The sequence below is a fragment of the Lonchura striata genome, chromosome 6 (genome assembly GCF_050655825.1).
Source record: "Lonchura striata isolate lonStrDom1 chromosome 6, ASM5065582v1, whole genome shotgun sequence".
Taxonomy (NCBI): Eukaryota; Metazoa; Chordata; class Aves; order Passeriformes; family Estrildidae; genus Lonchura; species Lonchura striata.
The window spans coordinates 6,016,067-6,033,159 of record NC_140708.1 but is presented as its reverse complement, the minus strand read 5'-3'; the positions used below and the strand labels follow the sequence as shown (position 1 = coordinate 6,033,159).

The 17,093-nt window shown below is 44.5% G+C and overlaps 1 protein-coding gene across 2 annotated transcripts in view; it reads right to left on the bottom strand.

Annotated features, from left to right (window-relative positions):
- PRKG1 (protein kinase cGMP-dependent 1) overlaps positions 1-17,093 on the bottom strand; it is a 379,974-nt gene that overhangs the window by 81,681 nt on the left and 281,200 nt on the right. For both annotated transcript variants that reach the window (XM_021537071.3, XM_021537070.3), the window contains exons 6-7: positions 12,490-12,567; positions 8,585-8,679 (exon numbers count right to left, since the gene is read on the bottom strand). In XM_021537071.3, coding sequence (XP_021392746.1) covers positions 8,585-8,679; positions 12,490-12,567 — 173 coding nt within the window. The remainder of the gene's footprint in view (positions 1-8,584; positions 8,680-12,489; positions 12,568-17,093) is intronic.

The window sequence follows — 17,093 nt, the reverse complement described above, 5'->3', positions numbered from 1 at the left end:
GATATTAAAATAACTTTTTTATAAAGGTAGAGTTTTTATTTATGTGGTTAATTAAGCTTAAACATAGTAGTGAAATAACTCTACTTGTGTTAAAATACCTACTTAAATAAGATGACATCCAATAAACATAAGATAAAAACACCTACTACAGATATGCCAGCTATCAACACTCACCAGCTGAAGAAAATATAAACCAAGGCTCAAACTAAAAGTGTTTAAAAAAAACCCCAAAACCACAACCAGAAAACACACATACTCTAAAAAAGCAAACCCAAGGAAGAACCATGTAAAATAGTTCCAGAATATATAAACTAGTTTATAGATATGCATAAAATGACTGACTATACAACAAATTAATATAATAGAAAAAGTATTTAAGGAGTATCCCCAAAGATAACAGTGTAGCCTTAGCTGAGTATCAAGATTCTGACCACATAACCTTTACTCTATGGTCCTTATCTCCTATTATCCTTTATTAAACTTTTTAAATTTTCACAGGAGAGTGAACATATTTTTCACATTTTTTTTTTTCCCTTAGAAAATAAATAGAAAAAAATGTGAATTTCTGTGCACCAGCCTTTCATTCCTGACCATCCCCATCCCTTCAGAACCAGAGGTGCTTCCATGAGGATCTATTTGACCCGCCTAAGGTGGTACCAGCTCTCTGCACAGAAATTCGGAAAATCTCTGAGATTATAAACTGAACTGTTTGTCAGAACACAGAATTGCACTGTGGGTGCTGAGCTCCAGCTCCAAACCTTTATATAAATATAATATTTTATGTACATTATATTTATATAGAAATATATTACAACAGTTTAAAGACACGAGATTTTCTTTTCTATAAAAACTGTGGTTCTTGTTAATGAAAAAGTTGGGTTGAGTTCAGAAAATCCCATAATGGTTTGAGTTGGAAGGGATTTTACGAATCATGTACTTCCAGCTGCCTTGCCATGGGCAGGGACATCTTCCAGAGATCTTCACAAGTCACTAAATGTGCCAGAAAATGTAAAGACAGGAGAGGAAAATTGGTTTCATCTGGCTTGTTGCCACATGTATGATCTCAGACAACAGACTCTAAAAATCAACAAGTCAACTGCACATCTGAGGACTCGGAGGAATCGCCTCAAGCAGCAGATGGCTCATCCAAAAAGAAGGAAAAAAACCAATCAAGCACCATTAACAGCCCCAACCTACTGTGGCAATTAGTGCCACACTTTAAAGCGTGGAGGAGGAGAAGGAAAATTTAAAAACTGCCTGAGGATATTTGACCCAGCAAGGACCAGAAATTATTAAAGCTGCAGCTCTGGTTCAGGATGTTGGTCAGCAATTAATTCTGGGTGCTGGAAATGCCACGTTAGATGGAGCTTTGGTAGAATCCATTCTGTGTTGTGATTTTAGGCAGGAAGAGCCAATAATATCAATTCATTCCTGCTGGAAAAGCAGAAAATGAACTGTTCCTCAGGAGTCCTGGGAGAGCCACCACATCTTGCTCTGCCCTCTGGGAAATGTCCTTTCCAGCTCATTCCTTCCTATATTGGCAAAAAAAGGCCCAGAATCATGGAAATCAGCACAGAATTCCAGGATGGTTTGTTTTGGGACCCTAAAGCCCATCTTGTCCCAACCTTCTGACATGTGCAGGGACACCTTCCACTATCCCAGGGTGCTCCAAGCCTTGGAGACTGCCAGACCACACCAGGATTATTCTTTGTGGGGATTCCACAACTTCCCTAGGCAATCTGTTCCAATGCTTTACAACCTTTTTGGTGAATAAATTATTCTTGATGCTCATCCTGAACCTCCCCTGACCATTTCCTCTTTTCCTGTTGCTTGGTACCTGGGAGAAGGGCCTGACTTGGAGAAAGGGAAGCAAATCCATCACGCCTGTAATACTGGAATTAAACAAACCACAAAGGGCCTGATGGAAATTCCACAATTTTGCAACCATAAACCTCCTCCATCTGTCCTTGAGCCGAGGGTATTGAGGCCAGGCCACCCCAACAGCAGCCTGGGCAGGGCAGGGCCACATTTTCCACCATTTAATTGAATTTCTGCCATGCGGTGTCCTCAGGAGATCCATCAGCTCCAAGGCCCAGCTGCCACCTCTCCAAAAGGTGAGAAAAGGAACAAAATCCCTGCAGGAGGAGCTCCAGCGCTGAGGGGAGCAGATGGTGACACCATCCCCATGTCACTTTGCCTCTCCCCTTGCAGCTGTCCCAGCTTTGGAGCTCTCACCCTCCAAAGCCTCTGGGAGGGTTTTGTTTCAGGGAATTGGCAACAGCTTTCTCAAAACCTGGAAATGTTTCCTGTGCCTCAGGGCGATGGATCTAAATCCATCAGGGATGGATATAAATCCAGCAGGGTTCCCACCTCCCTGGCAGGGAAAGGGAAATAAAGGCTGAAAGATCTCTGAGATCACCCAGTGCTTGCAAGAAGTGTAAAAAGCATCTGAGGTAATGGATGACAAAAATTCCAGTCCGTCCTTGGAGACCATGTATCGGATCCACAGTACATGGGATACACACAGAGCACAGGTGTTGGGAAATGGAGGAAAAACACCCTGGATTTATAGGAAAAAACCTTATTATTTAGCAACAAGGGCGGTAAAAATGCTTCTCAACTTGCCAGAGTTAGAAGGTTGGGTTTATTATTCTTTTGGGGTTTATTAATTCTCCTGCACATCAACACTTGAAGCACTGCTTCCATTTTATGGTGGCCTCTACATACGGGTACATCCCCATCTCCATGGAGCTCCTGGCTGGAAAACTGCCTTATCCTGGATTGCTTTTAATTCCCTTTTCTGCTTTTCCAAACTGGGAATAGGGAATGTCTCAGCATTGTGACTAAGGAATGGCTTCATGCCAAGAGGAATCATCCCAGGAGGGAATCTTCCCTCTTTGTCCTTCCACCCCACAGCCCATTTTGCCAGCCCTTTCCCATCACAAATTCCATCTGCTTTCCTACACCAGAATTTTGCTGCTTCTCAAGCCCTTTCCTGACATGTTTTGGTGGTTGGATGGCTTTTCCCAAAAACACATGGATTTCAATACAAGGAGCTGTGGTTCTTCCTGAAGAAATAGGAATTACAATGGTATTTTCCTATTTTGATCCTATAGGATAAATATATCTTTTATTTTTATATCTCTCTCTGGAAATGTCACCCTGAGATTAAATTCCTGCCACATTTACACTTGTGTGCCTGCCTCTGTGTTTAAGAGTGACAAATATTTACAATTCTCCATTCCATTCTCTTTTCCCTGGAAAATTCAGGACAATGAGGTTCATGGGGCAGCAAATGGGAAGGTTTTAGTGGGAGGAGGGGATGGCAAGGAAGGTGTCCCTGGAAAATGGAATATAAACCTCATTATTCCTGGGAAGATCAGTTCAAGGACATTGGAAAAGGATTCAGCCCATAAACCTGCAGAGGGGAAGGGGAAAAGTGAAATGGGAAAAGGACTCCTTTCCAGGACAGCCAAGAAATCTGAAAAAAACTGGAGAGGACAAAAAAGGAGAGAGCAGGACAGCAAGGTGGGGCACCCCAAAGATTTCCAGGTGTGGGTTATGAGGTTTTTAAAGAAACACTGATTTTTTCAGTTATTCCCTGGGAAAAGGAGCAATGCAAAGGTCAGGTCAGTCCAGCAGTGGATCACTCAAGGACACAGAAGGAAAGTGGGAATTACAGCAGGGAGCAGAAGAGCAGGAGTGGGGTGATCCCAGCACCTCTAGCAGAGTTAATAGAGATTTAATAAAAAACAATTTATTTTGGAGTCTGACTCAAGAAAAAACCCTCTATGAAAAAAGGAACAAAATCCTACTTCTATTGATGTCTTGTTCTCAGCCTTTTAAAAAGCTTTTGGCATTAAATTCATCTCAAACATTAATTTCTGAATAAAGAGCGCTCTGACATCACCAGCTGCAATCCTGATTGGAATATTCCTGATATGATATTTCCCATGTGCATTCCCATGCTTTTCTGGTCAGTGATGTCAACATTCATTAGAGTAACTCCCAATATTCCAGTTGGGAAATATGGTATCAGGTTTCTGCAATGGTCAGCACAGAAATTGGCCTGTTGACATTCATACCCATATCCATAGATATTGTTTTATTATTCCAGGAGATTATCAGGGCACAAATCATGCCCCAGGGATTTGGAGCAGGTAGAGGAGAGCTGATTTCTGTAACTTAGGACAAATAATCACAAGAGGTAGACATGTAAATGAAAAATAGCACAAATTTTCTTGGAAGCAGATGTGTTGTCCCAGGAGGAACAGCTACCACCATTATCATTTTCAGATCATCGAGATTGTAACAAAAAAAACAGATATAAATCAGTCCCAACAGCTCAGCTATCACTGCTGGGGTCACCAGGGCACAGCAACTCCTGTACACCCCAAACACCACAATTCCTTCTTCCCCTTACACACCAGAAACACATTTTACAAAGAATCAATCAAAAAAATGTGTGTTTTAGTCTTTACAAAGCAGCAGGATGAGGGGAGGGCACTCCTTGCCGGGAGGGCTCTCAGTGCCTAACAGGAGCTTCCCCCAGCAGTTCCATCTATGACCTGACCTGCCACGACCATGGTGGAGGGACAGCTTCCCAAATTCCCACACCTTTTCTATACACCTTAAATAATTTTTTAATGCCTTAAAATCATTCATACAAGTCACAGGGTAGGCTGAGGCTGGAGGAGCGGAGTGGGCAGCTGGTGGCACCTCCCTGCTCCAGCAGGGCCATCCCAGAGCCCAGGGCACAGCATTGTGTGCACACAGCTCTGCCCCAGCCCCAGGGAGGAGAGCCCCCAGGCTCTGTGCACAATGTGCTCAGGGCTGGCACTGCCCAGGGAAGAAGTTGTGCCTCCTGTGCAGGGGGAATTGCTGGGGCTCCTCTCCAGCCTGAGCAGCTCCAGCTCCCTCAGCCTGTCCTGGGCACCCCGATGCTCCAGGCCCTTGCTCAGCTCCAGCAGCTCCTGGCCCTGCTGTGCTGAGGCTCCAGAGCTGGACACAGCACCCAGAGGTGCCTCCAGGGCTGCCTCCGGGCCAGGATCCCTCCCTGACCCGCTGCCAGAGCTCCTCTGCTGCCCCAGCTCCCATTGCCCTCCTTGGCCCGGGGACAGCTCGGTGTCCCCCGGGTCCTTCCTCACAGAGCAAAATATCTTCCTTACTTTCCAGCACAGCCCACAAGGGCAAATCAACAAACACAAGAGGATTTCAGAATAAAACAGCATTAAAATTTTCCTCCTACAAGTGAAATAAAACAGCCATAAAACCAGCTGCTGTTCTCAAGCTATAACATGGATTATGTTTGTTATAACTTTGTGCTATTCCTGTAGGTTTAAATCATCCATATTACCACTGCTTTTCTCAGTATGAGGGATACACCCTCATATTTATATTTATACATAAATATATCCAGTGGATACATACATGTTATGGAGGCCCTGTCTCAGCTTCAGCTTTGGCTACTCACCCATATTCTTCCTGTTTTGCCACTGCCCAGGAGTGTTCAGGGACCCCTTTTTTAAAAAACAAAGCATTCACCTTAAAATCCCATCTAGACCTCAAGACTTGGCCAATTTGGTCAAAGCCTTATGAACCAAACTATGAATATTTCTATCAAACCCCTCCCTCTCCATCACCAGCTCTCCAAACATCAGCCCCCTGCCCTTGTCCACTGCTCCAGGTCCAGAAATCCTGCTGAATCCCAAAACCAGATGAAAGCCATATCACCCAAACCATTAGCCCTGTGTAAATCCAATATATGATAGAACGTGCAGCAGGAAGGAGGCCTCCATGGAATCCCTGACTGGTTTGAATTGGAAGGGACCTTAAAGCCCACACCATTCCACCCCCTGCCTTGAGCTGGGACACCTCCCACTATCCCAGGGTGCTCAGAACCCTCATTTTCCTAAAGATCTGCTCTCTGTCCCCTTTTCTTTCCCCATCATTTTCAGCCTCGAGACTCCCTGGCACAGGCTTAAACCACATTTTCCATCCAATGGGATGGATAGCTGTTCCCAAAACACCCCTCTGGAAGGGGCTGTGGTGTGCTCCAGGTGTTCTGGAGCAAGATTCAGCTGTGTGAGGCCAGCAAGGCAGCACCCCCTAATTTATCAGCCAGTTTTAGAACCTGAGCCACACTGAGTTATTCACAGTTATTACTGAGTTTAGCACCTGAGATGCATTGAGTTCTTTCCCTGTGCTGATTTGAAGGAACTTTATTTCCCTGCTGATAAACAGAATTATTGTTTTATAATAAATCTTTCTATTATGTTATTATGTTTATAGATGTTGTTACATAATAAATGCTTCTTTGCAACGAAGAAAACAACACCTGATTGTGGAGCACCCTAAATTATGTCGTGCTAGACTGCAAATTATCCATCTGCTGCCTCCAATTAGCCAGGAAGGTACGAGGGGCCTGGGAGAGGATGTGGATCATCATTTCACGACTTGCTCTGCCAGAGTGGAATGGGATACTGGGAACTAATGGGTGCCATCTGCTATGAGCATGGCAAATGGATAGTGCACTTCAGTCCCTGATGGCTCTGTCAGGGACATATTGCTGGGAGGGATTTGTTATCCCAGCTCCTGCTAGGCTGCATTTCTGCATTGTTTTCTATCTTAATGAAGAAATGATTTCTAGCTCTTGTTTTTTATTCTACACACACAAAATATACCAGGTTTCAATAAAGAGGCCCTTTAGTCTGTAAGGTCCTGTGGCGAGCACATTTTTCTCTCTCTCTCAGGATTTTTCACATAGGTGCACATGGAGAAAGAAAGAAAAAACAGTTTCTACTTCTGCTCCTTGTTTTTCTCATGTGGAATGTGTTTGGAGAATTGTTTACCTGGGGTGATTGCTTGATGGAATCATGGTGGATTGTTTGGGCCTGATGGCCAATCCAACCCACCTGTGGCTGGACTCAAGAGAGAGGGTCACAAGTTTTGAGTTAGAGTTAGAACAAGCAGGTTTGTAGTTTTTAGTATCTTCCTTTATGTAGTATATTAATGTATTTTAGCATAGTTATAGTAAAGAAATCATTCAGCCTTCTTAATTGAGTCAGACACCATCATCTCTTCCCATCGGGTTTGCCTGCATTCACAAGGTCTATTCCAACCCAAACCTTTCTAGGCTTTCAAGTATTGCTAAGGCCCTGGTAAAGTTTTAAAAAATTAATCAAAGATTAAAAAATGAAAGAAAATAGAGTAGAAATCCAATTTTATCTCAGGCTCTCAGCCATAGCTGTATTTTACAGCAGTGGAATCATCCTAAAGGCTTCCCAAGTGGCCAAACAGGGGTGTCTCTCGCAATCCTGACAGAAACTCATTAATTAGCAATTTATTGAGCTACCAAATGTTTACACTGCAGTATTTTCACATTATTCCACTTAAATCTATCTGTAAGACTCCTGTGATTATCAGCAAAACTGGAAGGATGTTTCTGGAGGAATTCCACCCTTCTAGCAAAAAAAAAAAAATCCCAGACCTTAAATCCCATCCATCCCAACCCCTGCCATGACAGGGACACCTTCCACTGTCCCAGGCTGCTCCAAGCCTGGCCTTGGACACTTCCAAAGATGGCAGGATTGTGCTTTCCCTACATGCTGAGAACATCCTCACAATAATTAAGTTTCTATTTGAATATTGAATATTCAAATATATACAGCCAAATATTGTAAATTAACCAATCTCAAATTCCTGTATTTGAAATTCCAAGGAGTTCCCTCCATGGGGATGCTCTGTGTCACCAGGGCTGTGCAGGGATGGCATCAAAATCAGGATACTTATTCAATAACCAAAATACTGTGTAATTAAGGAAGAGATTCATCGACTTGAGGTTTGTGCTCAATACATCTCTGGTGGCCAAGAAGTGCCAGGAAATTTGGCCTTCAAATATTCTCTCATATTTTATTGGGGAGAAAGGTGGTAGAGGAGGGATTGACCATGTTACCACAGCACCCCAAAAAAAGCCCAAGAGCTCTGGCACCCCACTAAACCCCCAGGAAAAGAGGTTTATCCATGAAGATGAACAAGTATCCCAAATTTCTGCCTTAATGAAGCCTATTTTTATAATAAGCACCTGCTGAATATGGATTTTCAGCCTCTCTCCTTTTTCAGCTCATCTCCAAAGGAAAATATTTATATAAAAGTGCTCACTCACATCCAATTTACACCTGCAAACTCCCATGTAATAAATACAGCAATTAAACCCCCCAAACTGCCCTGCTTTCAGCCATCCACCTCATCAGGATGACCATGATTATCCTTTTCCATACAGGAATAACATTCCAGAGTTGCAAAACTCAAACTCTTTGAACTTCCAATGGATGTTTGGGGAAGGATGCATGAAGATAAACTAATTTTTGATGTCCACAAGCAAGGGAAGGTCTACATTTGGCAGCTTAAGTGCAAAACAAATCCATTTCCCACTCAGGTGGGGCCTCCTTCTAGCACAAATCCAGTGACTCCAAAAGAATAAATCCACTCCAAATCTCTTCCCAAACAGCCAGAACCACATGAAAGCTGCAAAAATCCTGGAGAAATATTAAAATTCAAGAACTACTTTCTAAGGAACACTTACCCTTGGAGGGCTTTTTCTCCAAACCAATCCCCCTTGCCCAGAGTGCGGAGAAAGACGGGATCTTCACTGGGAGAGTCCTCCCGGGTGACGTTCACCTGTGGAAAAGCCAAAAACCCCATGGGATTCAGGGAACTTTTAATTAACAGCTAAAACCTCTTTGTTCAGAGGGGAATTTGTCAGCTCCTGGTTTCTCAGGAAAGGCTCCTCTGGGAACCATGTATTTCCCCAGAGTCCTGCACTCTTCCTGTGGTACCCCCAACCAACCATCCAAGAAAATGAGTGGTGATTTTTCCTCCTACTCCTGCAAAAACACACAGCTTTGGATTTTTGGGAATGTTTTCAACTCTAAACGTGGAGTTGGCTGCACAAGCACAGTCACAGGAGAAGGAAATTCCAAAAATGTGCTGTGCATCTATCATCTATGGCCTAAGCTTCCATCAGCTTTGTTCCACATGATTCCCAGCATTCCCAAGTTCCCTGAAGGGACAGGAAGAACTCAAATCACCACCATTTGGACACAACTGAAGTGAATCACTCTGGGGTTTTGCAGAATGAAGCATGGCTCTGCTCTCTCTCCAGTTCAGGGAGGGAACAACTCCAGCTGGAGCAGAAATCAAATCTTTCCAGCAGAAATCAAATCTTTCCATTTTTTCAACCAGAGCTGTTGCACGTGAAAATTCCCAAAGCTAAAAGGTGGGATGTCAGGCACATCCTTTTGGATTTAGTGATATCCCAGTGTAATTTCTCTATTAAATTAAACTTATGGCCCGCACCTTCTCCCAGCTCTATGAGGGGTGGCAGAACCAGTGGGTTTGAGAGGTTAATGAGCAGCACATGGTACTGAACACCTGCACTGCCTCAGGGAAGGGCAGGGAATGTGGCAAGGATGAGCCAGGAACAGCCCTGGACAAACAGAGGGAACTTCAATGCAGATTTCAGCTCTTTTTCCATGACTTCCACTGATCCCAAGCAAACAGTGTTCAGGGATTAGGACAAAGTGACTTCTACAAGGTTCAAAACTCTGAGCCAGTCTCCAGTGGGGAGCCTGCATAAAATTGGTGCCACATTGTGGATTTTAAAGGGAAAAGGATGGAAAATGACACAGAAAGGCCCATGCTGCCTCTGGATAAAGCAGAAGCAAATGAGCCATTTCCACCCATTACTATTCCACAGATTCCTGCACACAGCAGGTTTGGAAATCACTTCAATTTCTGCTTGGTAGAACTTGAGGAAACAAGTTAAAATAAATACACTAAAGGAGCTCAGGAGTAGGGTCAAATGGGGTGGATGGAGCTGGGAAGAAGGGGAAAAGGAAGTTTATCCTGAAAGAATTATCAGTGGAGAATGGCTGGAAGAAAACAGAGCAGAAGTTTTCTCAGTATTTCTGAGAGGAGTGATGGGCTCAGAAATGTAAAATATTATCTCTGCTCACTTCAGCTTGGAGAAGAAAAGGCTCCAAGGGTCTTTAGAGCAGTACAAGAGAGCTGGAGAGGGACCTGGGACAAAGAATGGAGTGCCAGGACACAGGGAATGGCTTCCACTGCCAGAGGGCAGGGATGGATGGGATATTGGCAATTAGGAATTGTTCCCTGGCAGGGTGGGCAGGCCCTGGCACAGGGTGCCCAGAGCAGCTGTGGCTGCCCCTGGATCCCTGGCAGTGCCCAAGGCCAGGCTGGACAGGGCTTGGAGCAGCCTGGGACAGTGGAAGGTGTCCCTGCCATGGCAGGGGGTGGGATGGATGGGATTTAAGGTCCTTTCATTCCAAACATTTCAATGATTCTCTGTCACTCCAGACACTCTGACGTGACAGGCATGGCAGACATTCCCTAAGGAGCTCTCCCTGATCCTGCCCACGCTGACTGCAGACACTGCAGGTGTGCTCCCAGGAACAGGAGCTGCTGCCAGCATTTTCATGCCTTACTGAGCTGCCTGGGTCAAGTTTTACCACAGGACACGAGAGGTGATGTGCTCCAGCTTCAGCAGGTGCCAGGCAGCACACCCTGACTCTAAAATCCTGTATTTTATTGTCATTTATTCCATGTTTCACTGCTGAGCCTCGAGTCCAGGCTGTATCCTTAGCATGGATTAATTATTACATCCATCCTAAGCTAGGCATTAAAATTAAACTCTCTCCAGCTCCATCCACCCATCAGCCATTGGTGTCTCTTTTCCAAAGCAATAAGCTTGGAAGGGAAAACTGGGCAGGATTTAACTATCCCCGTGGGAATTTCTGTCAAGCCATCAGGCTCCAGCTGAGAGGCTGGGAATTTTTTAGCAAGTCCAAGTGCCTTGTTTTATTTTAGCTCCCTTTTTCTGGCCAGCAGCTGTCACAGCAAGATAAAGAAGCAGAGGCCAGGGACAAAGCCAAGGAGCTTCTCCAGGAGGAGTCCAGGGCTCCAGAGCAATGGCCAAGGCCATGGCAGGTCTTCTCCATCCTCTGGGTGAGGGCTAAGGGCTGCAGGCCAACAACTGGGATTTGGTTTAACATTTCTTTGTAGTTTGAGGAATGTTGGAAGGAGTCCAGAGGAAGCATGGAGTTGTTCCCAAGCCTGGAGCCAGGCTGGGAGAGCTGGGGGTGCTCACCTGGAGAGGAGAAGGCTCCAGGGAGAGCTCAGAGCCCCTTGCAGAGCCCAAAGAGACTCCAGGAGAGCTGGAGAGGGACTGGGGACAAGGGATGGAGGGACAGGACACAGGGAATGGCTTCCATTGCCAGAGGGCAGGGCTGGATGGGATCTTGGGAAGGAATTGCTCCTTGGGAGGGTGGGCAGGACCTGGCACAGCTGTGGCTGCCCCTGGATCCCTGGCAGTGCCCAAGGCCAGGCTGGACAGGGCTGGGAGCAGCCTGGGACAGTGGAAGGTGTCCCTGCCCATGGCAGGGGTGGCACTGGGTGGGCTTTAATGTCCCTCCCACTCAGGCCATTCCAGGATTCTGTGCTGCTGGGAAGGGATGGGATCCACCTGACCAAGTGAGGCAAAAACCTCAGTGGCCAACACAGCTCCAAAAACTCGGTGTGGGAGGGAGATGGGCGTGGCATCATCCCAATAATTTTGCTCAGGAACAAATGGCAAAAGAAAAAGGATTGGAAGCTTGGCTCATGACTGTGCATGCTCTGGGAAGAGAGGGAATATTACTTCTGAGAGAAGGGAAGTGAAAGGGCATCAAACCAACTAACTTGGATTTCTGTAGGCTATGATTAACTTCATTTCAAAAACTCTCCATGACATTGTTATTGATCTGAAAAAGACCATTTTTTGCCTTACAATAAAAACTGGCTCCCAGAAAGTGGAAGATGATGGTGGAAAATCACTGTGTATTCCCTCCAAAATCTCCATCCTGCTACATGGAATGAAGCCAAGTGCCTCTCAAGTGTATTAGGCAGGCTAAAAAAAATTATAAATAATTGTTGACTAGAAGGAAAAACCTTGGTCTATAAAATCCCATCAGCATTTTATGGGAAAAGAGGTCAAAAATATTTTCCCTGTGAGTAGTGGAAGAGAAACTTAGACCTTTTTTTCCCCTGTAGAGAGAGCTCAACATCCGTGCCTTTCTATTATTTGGAGAAGCAGGAAGAGAGAGCCATGGGAATGAAGCCTGGAAGCCAGCCTTGGAAGGGGGATGCTTAGCAAAGAAATCATGGAGTATTTAGAAGCAGGAATTATTTCAAAGTAATTGAGTTTCATGGTCATTTACCCAGAGACAACAATTTCCACCCCAAAGTGTTGCCTAGGAGCACATGTGCAAACCAGCAGGGCATTTCATTTTCAGTCCACTCTTCCTTTCCTGACCCAGCTAAGGAGTTCCATTAAATGTCAAGCATTGGCACATCTGTGCCCTGGGAGAGGAGAGAGAGAGAGGCTGGAGTGGGATTTTGGGAGCCCCTTGGCCCGGGAAGGTGTGAACTCACCTTTCCTTTGCTGATGATGAAGAAGGTGTCCCCTCGAGCCCCTTGGCGGATGATGTACTCTCCATTCTCGTAGTGAGTCTGCAAGAGGGAAAGGAACCAAATGAAGATGAACAGATAAAAGCAGAGCCTGTTCTCCAGCCCATATTCTGGCAGCTTTGTAAGAACATCACCCTGGACCCCTTTTATCCCAGCTTGACATTGGCTGTGACTTAAAGATTGTCCTGTGGTAAGGAACAGAATAATTAAACTGGAAGCAGTTGTGGCTTGCCCATTTTTCTTCTGGCTGTGCTGGTGCCAGCCTGTGCCCAGATGAATTATCCTCACAGCCCGAATCAATTTTTAGCACATCAACAAGTCAGAGGAATTTCCAACAGGGAATAAGCTACATGAACTAAACTGCAATGAGGAGTCTGGTATAAAAATTATCTATTCCTCCTTTTTTTTTTTTGTCTTTTTTTTTTTGGTGGTTTTGGTGGTTTTCCAGCTTTGCTAGCAAGGACTTTATTCAGCAAGTAAGTTTTGCTTTTCTCCTGTTATTACAGTAGTTTTAATCTGTCAATTTTTGCCTTATTTTGTGGAACAGTCCTTGCTAAATTCATGTCACAGCTTATCAATGCTGGCATCTAAACTTGTTAGGATACTTTCATCCCTTGTGTCACTCCATCAAAAGCAATATGCATTTATACTTCACCAAAAAACCCAAATATTTTTTAAATCAAGACTTTCAATTGATATTTAGAACCCCCTCAAACCTTGGAATTTTCATCCCAGACGCTCTGCCACTGTCAATTCAACCAACAGCAGGCTGGGGGATGCCAAGAGTTTCCCATCCAACCTCTCCTGCATCTCCCTTGGGATAAACGTCTCTTGGATTTTTCAGACATGCCCAAATCTGGGACAAAATCACCCCAAAAATGCCCTGCACTCACCATCAGATCTTCTAATCCCAAAGTATGTATAAACCATGAAGGACTGGAACTAAAATGGGGGAATTAATCCAAATCCTCAAGTTTGGTTAAGCTTGAGATTTTTTTTTTCAAAGGTGTTGTGTTGACCTGAATTTGTTTATTTATCTTTACACCCCAACATTTTTATCATGTACAGACTGATAACAGAAGCCCCAACTTTTCCCATTTCCATGTGTCAGAGTGGGAAGAGGGAGGGGAAAAAAAGGCTGGAGAAGACCTGGACACAAACTTGCAGTGTTTTACTTCTTATATGGGGTGTTTCTGGAAAGCACATTGAAGGTGCACATTTTTGACCATCCAGGGTGAAATTCCTTGGAAGGGCCTGATTTTAGGAGGTGTTGGGATCAGACCCCCTCATGTGGAATCTTGGAGGCACCCAAAAAATCTAATTGATAAAAATACAGGGGTAATGGCTTCTTAATTTATAATAGGTAATCCATATTTGTTAGATACATTAATGGTATTTTTATAAGATTTCTGGGAAATTTAACATTATAAACCTGCTCCCTAAAAGGACATTTCTTGTTCTTGCTCACCAGCTACCACCAGCACCAACCAGTGTGGAACTGAGTCTCAGTCCTGCTGCTGTAACTAATTTCCACCTACAAGTTCTCCCAGCCTTCCAACCCATAAATTCTACCCAACCATTCCACTCTTAAATCTTCCCAGTCATTCCCACACATGGCTCTTCCCAACCTGTGAGTCCTCTCAAACATCCCACACATGAATCCTAACCTTTCCCATGCACGAGTCTTCCCAAACTTCCCACCCAGAGCTCTGCCAAAGGAATGGAAGGAACACAAATTTCAGCTTCAAAGCACCTAAAGCTGCCTCTCACTTCAGCGTATTTTGTCTCTTCTTTTTTAAACTGAGCTCTAATTTCAGCCAACTCATTCATACAACATTCCAATCACATTTCTCTAGTCCTTCCTTGAGTGCCCAGGGCTTTCATTTTGCTTGACCTGCCCCTCACTGGTGCCTCTTTCCACGCCCTCCCTGCCACCCACATCCTCATGTTTATGTATTCCAAGCCATTTCTTTCACAGCTAATTCCACCTGCAATTTTTCCTGCTTCAATCAACCCCTCCTTCCCATCCTTTAGCAGTACTCCTGCTCTTAAATCATTGTTTTCTAACAGGAATCAGCTCACCCGTGTGCTTTGCCCTTCTAATGGAATTCTTGCTCTGTGCCCAGTGTCAGAGCACCATCCTGGGCAGGCAAAGTACCCAAGAGCTCGCTCAGGGCTGGTGGAAGTGGAAATAAAAGCAAGGCTCTTGCTTTTAGCCCCACTTGAGAGGCAGCAATACCTCCTCAGGTACCTCTGGTACCATCAAAGACCTCTGAAGAAGTGTTTTGGCAAAAGTTCACAGAATCCTAGAATGACTGAGGTTGGAAAAGACTTCCCAAGACCATGGAGTCCACCTGGTGACTCATTCCCACCCTGTCCCCAGCCCGGAGCATATCCAGCCTTTCCTGGGACACCTCCAAACCTCCCTGGGCAGCCCTACCAAGGCCTGAGCACCCTTTTCCACTGAGAAATTCCTGCTGCTGTCCAAGCTGAGCCTCCCCTGGCACAGCTTGAGGCCGTTTCCTCCCATCCTGTCCCTCAGCATATAGAGAAGCTGGAATCTTCCACAAAATACCATTTCCAACTTAAATGAACAAAAGTGAAGCTCTTCCTCCCTTTGAAGTCCTCCATCAAGTACTTCCTGTGGAAATCTCTGTCCAGTAAGAACAGCTTCTACAAAAACACCCTTTTTATTCCCTTTACTTGTATTGTCAGTTTTACTTGAAGTGAGAAAAAAAAAAAAAAAAAAAAAAGAAATCCCAACACCAAAAGGGGGTTGTGGGGGGGAAGAATGCTCACTCAGCAGGTTTGAGAGGATAAGACATGGATAGGTCTCCATGACCTGCACCAAGTACCCCACAGGAGAACTACCAATCTTGCAATCAAGTCAGATTATGCTCTAAAAAAGGCAACTATCCCATTTTATTAAATCCCTCATCCCATGCAGAATGTCCATGAGTGGACATGGATATTTCCTTGAGTGGAGAAATGCCCAATGCAATTTCTCTTCATGAATGACCGGATTTCCATGAGACCAACTTCTATTGAAAACAGACAAAATTAGGAACAGTGAGGCCCAACAGCACCAGATTTTGTCAACAAACTCCTTTTTTGAGTCCCAGTGCTCCCCAGGATGAAAATCTCCCACAGATACAGAACCCAAAGCAATGTACAAACCATATTTCAGTGACCACCCCAATCCACCCACCTCAGAACAGTTAAATGTGTGACTAATTTCTTTGTCCCCAACACACCAGGGCACATCTCACCCACTACACAAAAATCTGTCACATTTGCAACTTCAGACCTTCACATCTGGCTGAGGTCTTTGGCCCACTGAGCTTGGTTGATCAGTTACAATCTTCAACTGGAGCTTCTGCTCCTAAATACCACCAAAAATGAGATGTCTGAGAGCCCAACCATGAGGTTTCTTATGGAGAAACTTCAACTAAAAACAAGATGCTTGAGATCCCACCCAGGCTCATAGAGAAACCTCAACCAGGCCTCATGAAAAAACTTTGACTAAAAACAAGATGTTAAATACCCCACCCTGGCCTCATGGAGAAACCTTGACTAAAAATGAGATGTTTGAGATCCCACCCAGGCCTTGTGGAAAAACCTCAACTAAAGATGAGATGTTTGAGAGCTGACCAGGTTGTGTAGAGAAACCTTGATCAGGCCTCATGGAAAAACCTCAATTACACCTCATGGAGAAAACTTGACTAAAATTGAGATGTTTGAGAGCCTGCCCAAGCCTTGTGAGGAATCCTTGACTAAAAATGAGATGTCTGAGCTGAACCAGGCCTCACGGAGAAACCTCCACTCTGGAGACCAACCCAACAGTTAAACTTGAGAAAAGCTCATTTTTCCTCCACCTGGATGCCTCTGACTGCCGTGTTTATGCTGAGAACATTTGGGAAAAGGTGGGAAACGTTTGGAATGCTCCGTGACCCACGGCGCCAAAGGTCCCCTCAGGGGAGCAGAGGCACAAAGGTGGCTTTGAAACGAGGACTTCAAAGCTGGAGCTGAGTTTGCACCACAAAAACCAGCAACAGCAACATGGGGTAGACAACAGCTCTCCATGTCCCACCCATTGCATCCAGGGTGTTTTTAAAATAAAATAAAAATAACCTAAATATGTAATTTTGCTGGTGCTTTAAAAAATATTCACAGAACTGTCAGCAAAACTCCGAACAGAAGCAGCTTTTAGAAGATTTATTTTTCCTGTTTGGAATTTGCTGCCTTAAACATGCTAAAAATGACAACAGGTTTGCAAACAAAATAAAATGGAAAAATATATTTATTTGCTGAAAATGTTGCAAAACCAAGTGGGTAAATATTGGTCTTTGGTACTGAACTCCTTAAGAATCAGAGAGATTTGTTTCCCTGGTTTTACAGTGTGTCCTACTCCCAGGAATTATCTAAAAATGCTGCTGCTGTTTGAAATAGCCAGAGGGGAGGATTATTCTTTTTTGGTCCTCTCCTCATTTATCCCTAATTTTTGTCACTTAAGACACCTCAATACCCAAGCAGCAGCTTAACTAGAGGGCAACAAGAAGGAAATTAAA